General features: G+C 33.1%; 2 protein-coding genes across 2 annotated transcripts; one reads left to right on the forward strand and one right to left on the reverse strand.

Annotated features, from left to right (window-relative positions):
- Window positions 1–327: 327 nt before the first annotated feature.
- usf2l (upstream transcription factor 2, c-fos interacting-like) lies at window positions 328–11421 on the reverse strand. The gene is made up of 10 exons (XM_026285114.1): window positions 11316–11421; window positions 10959–11008; window positions 8306–8377; window positions 7973–8052; window positions 6777–6864; window positions 5298–5336; window positions 2892–2950; window positions 2606–2700; window positions 2366–2494; window positions 328–817 (listed from the first exon to the last, which is right to left on the reverse strand). The coding sequence occupies exons 3-10, from the start codon at window positions 8341–8343 to the stop codon at window positions 728–730; spliced, it is 618 nt and encodes a 205-aa protein (XP_026140899.1). The 5' UTR covers window positions 8344–8377; window positions 10959–11008; window positions 11316–11421; the 3' UTR covers window positions 328–727.
- Window positions 11422–12468: 1047 nt separating this feature from the next.
- Window positions 12469–17306, forward strand: etfb (electron transfer flavoprotein subunit beta). Its single transcript, XM_026283201.1, has 7 exons — window positions 12469–12584; window positions 13455–13613; window positions 14684–14842; window positions 14935–14997; window positions 15201–15359; window positions 15594–15796; window positions 16844–17306. Exons 1-6 carry the CDS (start codon window positions 12531–12533, stop codon window positions 15762–15764), a joined length of 765 nt encoding a protein of 254 aa, XP_026138986.1. The 5' UTR covers window positions 12469–12530; the 3' UTR covers window positions 15765–15796; window positions 16844–17306.
- The last annotated feature ends 242 nt before the right edge of the window (window positions 17307–17548 follow it).

Below are 17548 nucleotides of genomic sequence, written 5' to 3' on the forward strand. Positions count from 1 at the left end.
TGAAGGTAACAGAATAATCCTCTAGCACACATTAACAAACACGTCCAGCATTTAGCTACAAGGCTTTGTGAATATTTTCTCATTTGCTTCTTAGATTAGGCGATGCTTTCCGAACTGTCTTCTGAAGACGATCCGAGATAAGAAGCTAATAATCCCAGACGGAGCTCATTTTCTTGCATCAGAGCTTTCTTTCAGCGGGAGCCGTCCGCAGGTGCTTTTGTTCTGATTTTAACACTAAATTTCACTGGAACCGCTAATGAAATTTCATCACGGCTTCATTCATCCCGTAACGACCTTCCCAAACACCACAAAGCGGTAGCTTTTCTCCAGGAGAATTTCAAATTAAACGAGGCATTGCACAAACAACTAATACTCCAAGTAAAGCATGAAGACAAAATTGAAAGCAACAAAGCTGGAAAATTAGGAAAAGCAAACGGAAAATGTCTGGGGTGCTTTATAGAGCGGGGACAACTAGAAACACAGTATAACTACAGTATATTCTTCTCTTTAGTTCAGAGTTATTTAGGAAACACCTGGTGTTGGTGCTAATGGAAACGTCTTGACCTTTGACCTCATCGGTAGCAAGCCGGACTGTATCAGACATCTGAGACAGACTCTCGAGCACAAGCCAGCGTTTGTCATTCGGCTCACTGCAGTCCCGTGTTATTCTCCGAGAGCCTTTTGTCGTCTGGATTGACCAGAATCTCTTTCCCAGAATGCCTGAGGCTCAGTGTGCCGAGGCGTCTGCGATCGTGTCAATGCCGTGATGCTCCAGCTGCGCTCGCAGAAGGCCGTTCTCGCTCTTGAGCTCCTCCAGCTGAAAGCAACAACACAGAAAATGATTGTAAAATATCAAGATGTTTTAGATATATATATATTTATGTATTTGCCAGATACTTTTATGCAAAGCAACAGTGCATTCCAGCCATACATTTTTATTTTATAATAAAATAAATATATAATCAAATTTTATAAATTACAAATAGTACAATTAAATAAAACTAAATATATATATATATATATATATGTATATATATATATATATATATATATATATATATATATATATATATATAATTTTTTTTTTTTTTAACAAAAGTGCCTAGTGCATACTTTACTGCTTGAGCTACAGGAAGGCTGTATAAAAAAAATTAAATAAAAATACAATCAATATAATAATATAATATAATATTATATAATAATATTATCAATATAAAAATAAAACAGTATAAATAAAAATTTAATGGAATAAAATGGTAAACAAAAATAGTATTAATATATAATACAAATTAAAAAGTATAAAATGAAATAACACAAATATTACAAATAAAATGAAATGAGTTACTGGGGATATTACATACAAATTATCAAATAGTATAAAATAATAAAAAAATTATACAGAAATAAAATAAGACTATAAAAAAGTACATATAAGTAAAAGTATAAAAGTAAATAACAAATTATACAAATATTAAAAAAAAAAAATAATTTTAAAAAAATAAGTAAAAAGTTGCATTACTAGATAAAATTACATCTTTTTTTACCACTCTTTGTCACCCTCTTCTGGTGCAGTGCTTCAGGCTAATAGGTGACGTTTGTGACTTTCTAGTAAAGGAGAGATCGGGTCTGAGAATTAAATTGTGTGTGAAATAATACTGAATGAATGGGTGTGATTATTAAATAACTGTGTATATTTGGAGTATATTGGAGTATATATTTGGATTTTGTGGGTTAAAAGGAAATGCTAACAAAAAGGAAGAAAAATTATCTTTGGTATTTTTAAAAGGAGTCTGATAATGTTCATTATGATTTCCAACTAAAATGTGTATTGAATAAAAATCGAATAAGTAAACTTCAGCCTACATGTAGGGTAAAGTTAAAAAAGCTAAACATTTTACAATCCAATTTCATTAAAATGAATTAAATAAAATGTAATGCAAATAAACAATGCTTATTTTAATGGTTCTTTGATGTCAAAACATATATATGCATGTTAATGTATTATGATATCTTCCACATTTACATATTAACAGCTATTCAGCACACTTTGCTGAACAGCAATAAGAACTTTAAATGTCAAGAGGTCAGCCAATCACAGGAGGTCATTTGCATATAGTCTTAAAGGCACAGTAACATAAATAGCCTGATGAATTCTGGGGGGGGGGGGGGGGGGGATAATTGTGACTATTTCTTTGTGCAAAGAAAAACTTAAATTGACTTAAAAATTAGGAATATGGTTCCTAGGAAAGATATCTTTAAGAAAATGTTGATACAGCCTAAAATAATCAATATGTCAATGCAAAGAATAGGGATTGCATGACAATGTAAAATGTAAAATGCAAAGCTGATGTTAAATGCATCATACCTGCCGTCTGAGCAGCTCATTGTCCATCTGCACTCTCTCCACTCCTCTCAAACTATCCTGCAGACGCTGGTTATGTTGCTTCAGCTCGCCAATGTAATCACACGCCTTTGACAGGATCCCACCTTTACTCTGGAGGATCGAGAAACACAATGCATTTGAGAGAGAGATGCAGTTTCAAAGCAACAGGTCAAAACTGAGGTCAGATCTTCATTTAGGGGAAAAAAGCATCATGCAGCTCACCGCTCCAGTCTTGGTGCCGTCAATGCTGCAGTCTGGGATGATTTTCGAGAGCGCCACGATCCAGTTGTTGATTTTGTCTCGCCGTCGCCTTTCAACTGCACATCAACAACAAGAACGATCAGAGGCAAAATCAAAGACATATTGTCCAAAATTGCACTACATGTTCAGTCCATCAACCCTCTACTGGCCTCTACAGGAGGATTCACACCAGTGCCTTCTGAGAGACTGGTCACATTATTCAGAGTAATCTAGAAACTGTTTCTGAGACTAGATTATGATAACTGACCTTCATTATGTTGTGCTCTTCTCCTCTCGTCTCTAGGAGTGCGCAGAATGTCCATTTTCCTAAAGTAATAATGGGAAATAATATGCATATTTCATACATTTATTCACTTATCTCAGTGAATGCGTTTTGAAAGGCTTAACATCTGCAACCTTATATTTCCTGATATTCAGAACTTAAAACTACTTAAAATCAATCGCAAATAAAGAACAAACACTAAACAAAATAAAAAGGAATAAAAGATGCATATGCGTTTATTTCTTAGCTTTACAATCTCAGTGTAAGTATTTTACAAGGCTTGCAATCTTATCTTTATAAAACGTAATATGATCAAAAAAAAACTAAACCACTAAAGAAAGAAAGAATGAATGATTGAAAACTAAACTGATCAAATAAAATGATGGATAAATAAATAACAAACATTTTAAAATATATAATATATAAATACATAAAACAAATAAAAGAACAAACACAAAATACAATAAAATAAAATAGAGACTGTGATTTAGTAAAGTTAATTTTACTAAAATGTATTATCTCTAAAGTTATGATTTAAAATGTACTTCTTTGGAAAATAATAATAATAAACAATTAAATTTTTTGTTTGGGACTGATTAACAAAAGTATTTAACATTTAAAAACTAGAGACAACCCTTTCAGCCTTAGTTAAACTATTTGCACAAAAATTAAATTACAGATCAATATTGTGTAAAGCTAACTGTAAAATAAAAATGTGTTTACTGCCTTAAAATTTTACGTTTACTCAACTATTCAAGTTGTCACTTAGTACAACTTAACATTTAAAGCTGACTAAACATAAAACTTAAACGCAGCATGAACACTTACTCTTTTTTTTTGTGTAAGTGTTTATTAAAAATTTCATCAATGTTGTATGGATCTCATTTGCTTTTAACATGTATGTAAGCCTATTTATAATAAATCTGCCATCAGCCACCGTACAACTCATGATATCTATATTGGGACATTAAAAAAGCCCATACTGGTCAACCACTAGCAGGAATGACAAACTTAGTCCCAGCTTAGTAAAGTTGAAGCTATTATTAGTGTGGACTGGCAGATATGTGCGTAAGGTCTCTCTGTCCTTCGCGTCTGATCTCAGGGGAGTCGCAGCATCGGCTGTGTTCATTAGGTTATAAATTGCAGCGCTGCACACAGCTGCCGTCTGCGACGAGGCCCGACTTTAGCCTAATGACACAACTGTTCTCCGCGTGAATCTTCCCTCAGGTACGCTTTAATTAAGTCACGACTCCGCAGCGTCGCGTCTGTCTCACCGCACAGGGGAGAACACATAGGGTAAAGAGCGAGACGCTTTATCTGTGCAAATGCATAACAGCAAAAAGTGTTTTGGAACTGAAGATTATTTTAATTTACACTACATGAAGTCTATCCCTACATCTCTTTTTATTAAAATCACTATATACACAGAGGAAGTGGCCTCAGAAGCCTATGGAAGCAGTTTCCGCCACTGACAAAAAAATAAAAAAGCTTATTGCTTTTTATCTTATAATTCTGATTCTGATCAGGATTGTGAGATATAAACACGCAATTATGGGATATAAATTCAGAATTGTTTGAGAAAACTCGCATTTCTGATTTTTTCTCACGATTGCGAGTTGAAGTCCAATTTTGAGGTGGGGGGGGGGGGAGAACCGATATGTTTTCAGAATTGCGAGTTTAAATCTCACAATTCTGACTTTATAATTCGCAATTGCGAAAAAATAATCGGAAATGCAAGTTCTGACTTTTTTTTATTCTGATCAGAATTGCGCAATACAAACTCGCAATTTAGAGAAAAAACTAGTCAGAATTGTGAGTTTTCTCAAACAATTCAGAATTTATATCCCGTAATTGCGTGTTTATATCTCACAATCCTGATCAGAATAAAAAAAAGTCAGAACTGTGAGTGTATGTCTAGCAGTTCTGACTTTATTTCTCAGAATTGTGACTATGTCTCGCAATTCTGACCTTTTTTTAACTCGCAATTGTGAGTTTATATCACGCAACTCTGAGAAAAATAGTCAGAATTGTGAATGATAAAAAGTTGCACTTACTTTTTTTTTTTTTATTCAGTGGTGGAAACGGGCTTCTATAGAAGACCATGATAAACTAAAGAACCACAGTATACAGTTACAGTAAGTGCGTAAATTCTGCGCCACCAGTGGTAGCAAATGGAATTTCAACTTATTTTGTTTGAGAGGCTTGAATGGACAGGACATAATAATATTGTCTCAAGCAATAGCATGTATTTAGGATTGGAAAACAGGCATGTTTGAGTGTCTGAAACGTGTTTGGAAATTATTACTTTTGCAGCTCTGTATTTTCTGTATACCTGCCAGTTTTTGTTTATTTGAATTTATTTTGTTAATGTGATGTAAAAGTTCTTCTTACCAGTTAAAACCTTCATGCTCTTGTGCATTGTGTTCCCCTCTGCAGAGAAGTGGAAAATATATTTCAGAAATTTCAAAAAAGACTTATGAAAAATTATCTAATTAATGACATTTCGGCTAAAACATGGATAGAAAATGAAAGAAACTGTTTGCTTTGATGGTTACCAAAGAAATCTGATGAACACAAGAATCGATTGAGAAGTACATTAGAATGGTAAACAACTTGCAATTTATGCTGTATTTACACCGGGCAGAATATGCAATTTTTTGTATGCATGGAAGATCTAAAATTTTGGGTGAACAATAGAGCAAAACATTATTTTTGACACAATATTTGACCACACTTCAAAATATTTTTTTATGAGATAATTATTGGTGCCTGCCGAATTAAAATGTGTCATTTAGTTCGTTACAACAGCATAGTATACTACTGTTGAAATAAAAATGAAAAAATTATGCTAATAAATAAATATATATAAAAATAAATAATGCAAAACAAATTAAATAATTATGCTTAAACGAATATGAAAAATGTTTTAAGTTTTTTAAGTTGAAGTTTTCATCTAATATTTATATTTTATTTTAGTGGCAACTAACTGAAATAAAGTTGAATTACTAAATTTATAAAATAATATAATAATTTAATATAATTAAATTAAAACTGAAATTCAAAATAACTAAAACTATGTAGAAGTATAAAGCAAATCCAAATAGCAAAATTATGAAAATATATATTAAAAGTTAATTTAAAATATTAATAAATACTATAATAGCATATATAAATAAATAAAAAACAAAAAACACTTGTACTTTGTATCTGAGTGATTAGTATTGCATCCTGAACACAATCCATACTTTCTAACTATAGTGGTTTTTATCCCAGGATCTAATAACATGAAGGATTTGGAATTCTAATAGAAGAAAGTAAGATTATGACTCTTGTGCCATTCATTACATTGAATTCATGTCACATGAGCTGCAAAAGCTGTCTGTGTCTGAAAAAAAACCCACCTCTGCCACGAGATTTTTCAGCTAGATATTTCTACTGAGCTTATTTAGGAGGATAAGGATGTTGCAACCGCACATACGTGTGAGCAGCATCACCCATTTTCACCTTAAAACCACCAGCTTCAGAAGGAAGCACAGCAAACCACGCTCTCCCATTAATTCTGACTGAATCTGAGCACATGATACTGTCAGCAAACAGAATCATGACAAACAGCCCTGCTTTCACATAGATTCACCAATGCACTAGTGGGATCCCAAGGTTAAAAGGAGAGCAAGGCACAAAAAAGAAAGCATGCAGCGGTGCAACAAAGAACCTCTTAAGTAAATCCCATCCCAAAATCAAAAGACTAACCCCCGATGCTGTATTATTTAACCTATAAAGGTGTGAATGTTATGAATTTCGATCCATCGAGTTAAGCTTTAATAGTCAACACCAGTGGCATGCTGTAAATGCAGTTTATCTTGTACTCACACAGTGTAGATATGTGTGCGTGGAGCTAAAGTCCGCTGAGTGGCAGAATGCAGAACATCTGAAGGAGTCATCATCACGTAGAACTGACCTAAATGAGAGAGACCACAGATGTTGTATCGCTACAAATACTAAATTCAAATCATATTTACTGCAACCAAGAGAGAACTCATGTTTATCCTGATAAGAGAGTTACTGAGAGTTCAAAGATGGCTGGTATGACTAAAATATTATTTATATACATACATTGTACATTGTACATGTGTGTATGTATGTATACACATATAAAATGATGCATTAAAACCCTTATTTTATCTAATGGGAAAGTATCTTCTGGAGCTTTTGAAGGGCTGTACTAAATGAAAAAATATGATATTTAGGCAAAATATTAAAAATCTCCATTCGGTTCAAAAGTTTTCACACCCCTGCTCTTAATGCATGGTTTTTCCTTCTGGAGCATCTATGAGTGTTCGAACCTTCTGCAAGAGTTGCATATGGATCATTTAGCTAACAAAACAATATTAATAATTAAGGGTATGTAAACTATTGAATGGGGTTTTTATAAATTCAACTATTATTATTTCTTGTGGACTATATGTTAACATCTTTTATATGAAATATCTCATTCAGTACTAAATAAACAATAGCATGCATTTTGTATTATTCCTCTTATTGTATTAAAATAATAATAATAATAATAGTAATAGTAAATAATAGTCAAATCATTAACATTTTGCATTGAATCTGCAACTTTTGACTTCAACTGTACATATATAAAATGTGTGTGTTTACATTATTACAAATATAAAATATAACTACTTTAGGATAATCAATAAAAAATAAATACATAGTTATAAAAAAAAGATACAATAATGAGATCAAGCACCTTTCATTTGTAATTAAATTATGAAAACTGATTATTCACAATAAGTAAATAGTGACATCATCGAATGTATCCTGAAAAGCATGAGCTGCATTTGAAGTCATAGTGAAATGCAGATAAATGCATGCTTTTGAAACTAAACCATCTAACATGAATGAATAATGAATGCATTATTTGATGGAAGAACTCTGTTTTGTGAGGTTTTAAAGAACTTAATTTAACCAAGGAGAAAGCACTGTATAAAGGACAACCGCTCAATCCAAAAGCATGAAGCACGTTGCATGTGATACTATAACCTCTATAAACCGATCCGTACCAGCTGTGTGTGTGAGAGTAGGGTCAGCTGCTGTCTGCATGGACATGGCCATATCTTCTCCAGCAGGACTGTCTTCATTACTGAAAGAGTTTTGAATTACTGTCTGGGAGAAAACAGGCGTGAAATATTATACAACCCTCAAACAAATGCAGAACATCTGGCTATTTAGTTAAAGCTGAGTTTGTGTAATTTTTATCTTCTGCTCTGACATGTTGTCACATTCTGCTGCGCGTCGAATAAGATTTGTGGAACATCACGACTTAATGAATAAGCATAAGCGAATGGGAAGTAAAAGTGTTGCTGATGCAGGGAGCGAGCTGGCTGCTTCCATACCTTCTGGGATTTAGTGATGTTGGATTCAGAGACCACATTAACACCTCTACTCTACAGTCACTGATCTGTCCCCTGAGGAGGACAAAGACACAGACTTTTCATTACTAGAGCTGATAAAAAATATTGATTTTTCAGGTTAATCGTGCATTCTTAATTCGTCTTTTTCAAATGATTGTTGAACAATATGTATAGAACCAGTTCCAGAAGTTTTTCAGGTCTTGAAAAGAAAAACACTAGCGGTCAAAAGTTTCAGTGTTCAAAAAAAAAAAAAAAACTCTTCTGCTCACCAAGGCTGCATTTATTTGATAAAAAATGCTGGTGAAACAGTAATAATGTGAAATATTTTTACAATTGAAAGTAACTGTCTTCTATGTGAATATATTTTTAAATTAAATTTATTTTTGTCATGCAATGTAGAATTTTCTGCATCATTACTCCAGTCCTAAGCATCACATGATCTTTCAGAAATCATTCTAATATGCTGATTTTGAGCTCAGTTATTATCAATTATTATTGGATTCTCAATTATTAATAGTAGTTATCAATGTTGAAAACATTTTTTTCTGCTTGATATATTTTTGTGGAAACATCATACATATTTTTTTAAGGATTCTTTGATGAATAGAAAGTTTAATGAAATCTTTTGTAACATAATAAATGTCTTTACTGTCACTTTTGATCAATTTAATGAATCCTTCCTGAATGAAAGTATTACTTTCTTTCTTTAATAAATAAATAAATCTTAAAATACTCTAAAGTTTTAAACGTAAGTGTAGCACATTTTTAACAAATCAGAACTATCAGAAATGTTTCTTGAGCAGCAAATCAGCATATAATAATTATTTCCTGAAGATCACGTGACTCTGAAGACTGGAGGAATGATGCTGAAAATACAGCTGCAGATCACAGAAATAAATTACCTTTTAAAATATATTTAAATACAAAACAGTTATGTTAAACTATAATAATAATTCATGATACAAAAACATTTAAAAAAATCATAATTATTCCAAACCTCGGACCTGTAATGTAGTACTTTCCAGATCTTTACATGTTTTTTTATGACTTTAAACACTAGTAAACTGGTAAAGGAGTAACACAACATTAAAATTCCCATCACACTCATCTCTGAGTACAAGCATGCATGTGGTCATCATACTTCAGCTGATATTTGTGAATAATGTGATGCGATTAAGATATGGTGACACCCCTACAGGATAATAATCATAAAGACAAGAGCTTCTGCAGTTTTTTTGTCAGCCACAGAACCTGATGCTTAGAGAAAACAGCTGTAATTGGAAGTTTCCAGTGTCTCCTGACTCAATTCTCCATTCATCCATTATTCCTGCAATGCAGAGAGCCGTGCATGATCTCATTTAAAGGTTTGAATGACGCAGTTGTTCACTAAGAGAATAGTATTTGTAAATACCCCCTAACAGCACCCCGCTCCAATCATCTGTCATGTGACACGCCGCCTGACTGACATGTGACTCAGGCCCGGTGCCAATCCCAGCCAGAGATTAGAATCACATGACTGCTAATGGGTAAAACTCAAGAAAACATTTCCCAGGCATATCTCACCGCACAAAAAGAAAAGAAAATGCATGCATAAACATGCATTATTTATTTATTATTTCCACTGTGACATTATCCCTAATTTCCGTCCTTCTTGCAGTTTTTCTACATTAACATAATGCATCTGGATATTTTACTTATGAGTTTTTTAGATTTTTTTAAATTTCCAATTATTCCCAATGGTGATTCTCACTAGATTACAGTGTAAAAAAATATTATTTCTATTATTATTTTAAAACAGCATCAATTAAAAGACAATGCAACACTATTTTACACTAATGATTTAAAAAAAAAATATATATATATATATATATATATATATGTATATATTTTTTTTTGGGGGGGGGGGGGTATTTTAAGTAAGATCAAAGAGCTTCTTGACAGATTTCATGAGAGATTAAAAAGAAACACATTATCCAGAGAAATAAAGTGTCAGACAGACATCAGGAAGGATTTATCTATGATGACACTAAAAGGAAACTCACCTGTCTGCCTGTATTTTTTGTGTGAAACTGATAGTGAATGTTGCTGTGCACATGAGATAACATAACTGAATTCAATGATGAACTGCCTTTAACTATCATTTTGCATTATTGAGACACTGTTTTCCAAATGAATGTTGTTCAGTGCTTTGACGCAATGTATTTTGTTTAAAGCACTATATAAATAAAGGTGATTGATTGATTGATGAGATAAAGGACAGACACTGGCAGCAACACCTACATCAAGAAAATTATACAGCGGATGGGTAGTTGACAAAAAAAAGTTCATTGATATCAAAATATGAGGTTTTTGTTTATAAGTAATATTATTGATAAGTAATCTAAAAGTCTTTTAATTAACACGACGTGATGTATAGTATATAACATTTCATAAAAAAAATAGTGTGTTTAAAATCAGTTTTAGATAAATTATAGCACATCATATTACAGGACTTTGTTAAATTTAATTTCATTAAATGCAACTATATTGGGAATACGGTAAAATATCATGAAAAGAGAAAACCGTAACAAATAAAGCATGCATCATGGAAAAATATATCAATCACAAAAAGCATCATGTGATGAACAAGACATACCTTACAGCTATTTGTCCAACTATTTGTGGATGCAGACAAACTTCTTGTTCCTGTGACACATAAAAGTGTAATAATTACATTTAAAACTTTGTATAACTTTTCAGCAGATGTTGGTCTCTAAAATATACAAAAACGTTTTGAGGACCAGTAACAGTTTAGGATGTATCCCCAGCTGTATAGAAGATGCACAATGTTTCTTCAATCAAAATGCATTATTATTATTAATTTTTTTTTCAATCCATACATTCACAAATTTACAGGGCATGAAATGTCCTGCATGCATGACATCTTTCTCAAGACTTTCTGCAGTGGTTTGCATTGCTTGAGCCCTGAGCTGTTGGAAGTGTAATGCATTACCTGAGTCTGCCTGAAGAGTGTTAGTAGAGCTCCATCTGATCCATCACTGCACTGAATCAAGAGACCAAACACTCCAGTCACGTGACAGTCCTCTTCTTCATCTGAGGTTTAATGGTAAACCAGCTAATGATGCGTTACTGCCACCAACTGAACTGGAGTGTGGAAATATACATCATTGTATTCAAATATCAATAATAATATTATTGCATATTAAATATTATATAAATATTATTTTCTGAAAAACGAATCTATGAAGTCAGAATTTAAGGATAAAAATATGGTTAAAAAATCTTTCCAAACTAATAAAACTAAAAATAATCTTCTGAGAAAATTATATTCCAAAGGATTTATTTTACGGTAAATAAAATAGGCAGAAAGGATAAAAAGTGCAAATGCTTGGGATTTCAAAAACATATATACATAGTGGGACATTAATGAGGTCAGAATATTACTGATTATAATATTTTTTATAGATGAAAATAAACACAAAAATAAGGAATAAGCAAAAACAGGCTTTATTTCAAAACCTAGTGAAGCCCATAAAGTACAATATGTATATATATTTCTTATATATAATATAACATCCATCTAATATAACACGTTTCCAGCTTCGTGATGATTTAGACATTATATATAAAATTACATACATGAAAGCACATTATAAAATTAAATTAGAATTTTATATATCATGTATTAACAAACAAGCAACAAAAGCAAAAACCATAATATTATATGTATTATTATTTATTACATACATGCATACAATACATGAAAAAATATATATGGTAAATTTATTAGATACACACACATACAAAGTACAGTAAACATGTATAAAATAATGTAGAAATAATATATTATATTATATAATATAATTATATTTGAGCAACTTTAAGAAATCTACATAGTGTGATATTTATTATCACACGAGACTTCTAACTCTTTATTTTACATTGAAAATAACAGCCACAACAGCCACGCGACCTTTAACATACTTACGTAGGAACGACTTTTAAGTGCGTTTCAGACAGAGCGCTAGAGCGCAAGAACATTCCGTGTAACTGATTGGCCAGTTCTCAGTTTTTGATTGACAGCTCTCTGATCTGAGCAGTTCTATTGGCTCACAGAAGGGGCGTTCTTTAAACCCCGCCCCAACTGGTGTCACACCGTAACCGCTCGTGCTGAAGTGGATTCATCAGAGCCAGAGGAAGAGTCACGATGAGCGCGCGGGTTCTGGTCGGAGTTAAGCGGGTCATTGACTATGCTGTCAAGGTATACAAAACATCATCTTTCAATAAACACATACAGATGCTTTTAATTATGAATAAACGCGGAGTTTCCCTGTTTTAAAACTGATTCCAGACCAGCTGTTCTCTTGATTGAATGAGGTTAGACATGAACACTGGGTTGTTTGATGAAGGTCATTGTTGTTATTATTGTAGTTTTAATTAATATCTGATGAATTATCAATGCAATCTTAATAATAATGAACTGTGTTCTGCTTCACCTGTTCAGCTGTAGTTTATAAACATGCATATGAATGTGAGTTGTTCAAATACATTTGATAATGTTATGAAATGAAACAAAAGTCATCTTTTAATGACATAGAAATTGTTTTCACTCTTCGTTAGCTTTTCATTAAAGTTTACATGATTAATATTGCCTGCTTCTTCTATTGTCTTATAATATATATGTAATTGCATTAAGAAATTTTTTATATGTGCATAACTGCATGTTCAGATTTATATTTATTACACAAGAAAATAGCATGCTTTTATCATTATTAGATGTATAAAATGATGACAAGCAGTATCAGCACTTTCATATTTAATATTTCTGTTCACATATGTGGATCTTCAAACTTATTTCTCATTATCTGGTCAACTTTTATGTAAATTAATCAATAAACTGAAGTAAAAAAAATAATAATAATTAGTTTATCAGTAGTAAATATAAATTTTAAGATCATGTAAAATGCTGTTTTAGTGCATTTGATATTTTTTAAAGAATTAATTGCAGTATATTTGTCATTTAACAGCAAATGAACATGTTGCATGTTACGAGGCATGCACAGCTGATGCATTTTTTTTTGTAATCCTTCTTGAAGTCTCAGCACCGTCTCTATGTCTCTGTCTTCCTCAGATCCGAGTCAAGCCGGACCGCACTGGAGTGGTTACAGACGGCGTCAAGCATTCGATGAACCCCTTCTGTGAGATCGCGGTGGAGGAGGCCGTCAAACTCAAGGAGAAGAAGCTTGTTAAGGAGGTCGTGGCCGTCAGCTGTGGTCCTCAGCAGGTTCAGGTCAGAAATGCATAAGTTTGCTGATGACTCTTCTTGATGAAGGATGCTAACTTTGAACTTCCTTGCTGAGGGACACTAAATAAAGTTGTTGGTTGTGGTTAAAAAGATGCCAAAACTGGGGAAATTATTAATTGTAAAAAATAAATGATAAAGGCATGGTAAAAGGAAAACTGTCTAGGATACACATGTAGGCTGTATGAGAAATACAATATTTTTAAGTAATAAAATCAGAAATGTTTCTTGAGTAGTATTTTATTCTGATTTCTGAAGATCATGTGACTCTGAAGACTGGAGGAATGATGCTGAAAATACAGCTGTGCATCACAGAAATAAATTACATTTTTCAACAGATATTCACATAGAAAACAGTTATTTCAAATTGTAATAATATTTCACAATATAGCTGTGAGACTTCTTTCAAAAAAAAAAAAAAAAAAGGATTATAATTCATTTTATAAAATAAGAAATCGCCAACTTGACTATTGTGATGTCATATAAAACAGCAAAAAATGCAGCTTGTTTAACAGTAAACAGTTTTATGTCTTTATGTTCATTTACTATCCTATGTGAGAAAATGGCATTAAACCGAGGCTATTTGCACGAAGTAAAAAAAAAAAACATATTTTCTTAGCTATGGATGCTATTTATACTAAATATCTATATTTTTTCGTTATATGCTGTTTACGTTAAGAGCAAATGGCAATGGATTCTATTTACACCATGTTAAAATAGCAGGATTATCTGCTATTTATACTACTTATTGCAAAAAAAAATTCAATTATCTGCACCTCAGTATTGTAGTACATTATGAAACAGTATGCAATAACATATTCAGTGTAAATTATAATTTTAATTCAAATGATTAAATTAATGTCACATTATTGGGACAATAAAGCGATCCCTACACACTACCCGATACTTTATTTTCAACTTTTTGATTATTTCCTTCATTTTTATTGAAAATAAATGCAGTTCCAATGCAATATGACTAAGATTTAGTGTAAATAGACACTCTGTGTTATTAAATGCCTGTTAATGTTTAATCTTGAAATGAAACATCTGTGTTGCAGGAGACGATCCGGACTGCTCTGGCCATGGGTGCAGACCGTGGCATACACGTGGAAGTGTCCGGAAAGGACTACGAGACACTCGGTCCCCTGCAGGTCTCCAAGATTTTGGCTGCTCTCGCCAAGAAAGAGCAAGCCGATCTGATCATTCTGGGTAAACAGGTAGCTGCTTTGTTAATTATGCCACAATGATCTCAAATTACTGACTATTCATTAATGGGTTTCATGATATCGTGGTAATATTTCTCCTCTAGGCCATAGATGATGACTGCAATCAAACTGGACAGATGACAGCAGCGTTGCTGGACTGGCCGCAGGTCAGACATCTTCCTCCCATCAGTATGTGTAGTGATGCTTGAGAAGGAAAGCATCACTATTACTATGGATTTGAGCACCCTAGCATTTTTTTGCATGGGCAGAGTTCTTCAGAAGATGCCAGAATGGAGTCTAAATTGATGTTTTCGCTGCCTGATGGGGATAGTGAATCTATTAATGGGTTATTTTTTTATCCTTTTCTTAGGGAACCTTTGCATCTGAGCTGACCTTTGAAGCAGACAAGCTGAAGGTGGTGAGGGAAATTGATGGTGGTTTGGAGACCATTATGATCAAATTGCCAGCCGTGGTGACCGCTGACCTCCGTCTCAACACTCCCAGATACGCCACGCTGCCCAACATCATGGTACTGTAATGCCACGCCGCACATTTTTTTGCACTAGTGACTCTGAGGTCATAAGTTTGATTCCCATGGAATGCATCAACTGATCAAATGTATAGCTTGAATGCAATACAAGATAAAAGTCTGCCAGATGTATGTACTGTATGTAAATATATACACCGCCAGTTACAATTACGTCTTTTCTGCTCATCAAGGCTGCAGAATAAGGCATGTTTAAGCATTTTTGTGCCCTTGTAGAAAGCAAAGAAAAAGAAGATCGCGAATGTGAAGCCTGCCGATCTGGGAGTGGATGTGAGCTCACGGCTGGAGGTGCTGAAGGTGGATGAACCTCCTCAGAGACAAGCTGGAGTCAAAGTGGAGACGGTCGAGGATCTGGTGGGAAAACTGAAAGAGGCTGGAAGAATATAGAGGAAGCAGATGCTGGAGGGCCAACACTGGAGGTGAGAATATCATATGATTGTTTAATTTGCACAAATAAATGAAATGAAACTAAATGTGAGGCCTAGTTAAAGATATTGCATTTAGCATGCAAAACGTTGCCATCTATTAGATTAAATACTATTACCATTAGTAGTTTTACTTCTTGATAATATCTGACCCTGGACCACAGAACTAGTCTTAAGTTTCAGTTTTTCGAAATAAAATGTATACATCATCTGAATAATTAAGCTTTCCATTGATGTATGGTTTGTTATGATAGGACAATATTTGGACAAGATACAACTATTTAAAAATCTGGAATCTGAGGGTGGAAAAAAAATTAAATATTTAGAAAATCACCTTTAAAGTTGTCCAAATGAAGTTCTTAGCAATGCATATTACCAATCCAAAATTAAGTTTTGATATATTTACAGCAGGAGATTTACAAAATATGTTCATGGAGCATGATCTTGACTTAATATCCTGATCATTTTTGGCATAAAAGGAAAATCGATAATTTTTACCCATACAATGTTTTTTTTTTTTTTTTTTGGCTATTGCTACAAATACACCCCAGCAACTTTAGACTGGTTTTGTGCTCCAGAGTCACTTATATATAATGAGGTGAAAACCTGCCACAAAGACATGATTTCTGAACTGTTCAGCACATTTTCACATGCATGATTTATTTTATGCATAATCCTGATTTCCACATTTTCCACTCTTTTGCAGATTATAAATTAAATGACACATTTTGAGTGAATACTACTTTGTCATTCAAATGTTACAATTAATCACATTTCACTGCTTTTAAGTGCATTACAGCTAATACATATATATATATATATATATATATATATATATATATATATAAACATTTTTCGAAAACACTGTAAGTGACGGAAAGTTTTATTCATTTTTATTGATATTTTTGAACTCCGCAATATATTTCATCCATCATAAATTATGCAATATTATGCATTTTTTGCAAATAAGCAACATTTTCTTTCCAAGATCCAGATATCTTTAATTCCCATTTTCTTCTGTCTCGTTTTCTTCTTCTCTAGGTCTTTCATCACTGGTGATGGAGCAAACTTTGAGGCCAGTAAAGTCTGGCGCCATCACAAATCCAGACCGGACCCATGTCGATCACATAGCACCTGCTCCTCTGTGTCTGACTCTCTCTGTTCAGGTGGATGCTGAGAGACACTGCTCCATCAACAGCCACCCATCCCCATTCATCCCCACCAGTTTTCTTTTCAGTGCATTTCAAGACAAAGTACATCAATATTGAAGGGAACTTTCTGATGCACTAATAAGCCATTAAGTTTGTTTCATTGACACTTTTCTGTGACTCCTGTCATTTATTGTGTAATTAATAATCAGTGTAGTTATGAGTATAGTTTAGTTGTTGTTTAAAGTTTTAAACAAGACAGTTTCTCTCAGCATAACAAGAGTAAATCCTGTTACCACAAGCGCCTGATTGTACAGTATCATTTGATGACAATAAAAAGTTATTTTTCATATGCATATTATTATTAATTTTTTTTGTAGCCTCATTTTTGGGGGGGTCAATCTGTGCAATGAATCTTGATGTTGTTTTTCCTCTCTTAAAGCTGCAGGGTTGTGTTTGCAATGTTAAAATATGTTTCGCTGTCCCATTTCCAACAGAGAAGATCAGTTCTGTTGTAATGGGCAGCGTGTATTTGTCCTTTTCAAGATGTCAGGATCTGAGCTCGTCTAACCTGTTCTGTGGGGATATGATCATGGAA

Source organism: Carassius auratus, chromosome 16, assembly GCF_003368295.1.
Source record: "Carassius auratus strain Wakin chromosome 16, ASM336829v1, whole genome shotgun sequence".
Lineage (NCBI taxonomy): Eukaryota > Metazoa > Chordata > Actinopteri > Cypriniformes > Cyprinidae > Carassius > Carassius auratus.

Excerpts from the sequence above, each read along its gene's own strand:
- usf2l (XM_026285114.1), bottom strand. The coding sequence starts at position 8,343 with ATGTGGTCTCTGAATCCAACATCACTAAATCCCAGAAG. Across the intron at positions 2,951-5,297 it reads GAGCATGAAGGTTTTAACTG|GAAAATGGACATTCTGCGCA; the intron begins GTAAGAAGAACT and ends TTATTACTTTAG. Across the intron at positions 818-2,365 it reads ATGAGCTGCTCAGACGGCAG|CTGGAGGAGCTCAAGAGCGA; the intron begins GTATGATGCATT and ends TGTTGCTTTCAG.
- etfb (XM_026283201.1), top strand. The coding sequence starts at position 12,531 with ATGAGCGCGCGGGTTCTGGTCGGAGTTAAGCGGGTCATTGACTATGCT. Across the intron at positions 12,585-13,454 it reads TCATTGACTATGCTGTCAAG|ATCCGAGTCAAGCCGGACCG; the intron begins GTATACAAAACA and ends TGTCTTCCTCAG. Across the intron at positions 14,843-14,934 it reads TGATCATTCTGGGTAAACAG|GCCATAGATGATGACTGCAA; the intron begins GTAGCTGCTTTG and ends TTTCTCCTCTAG.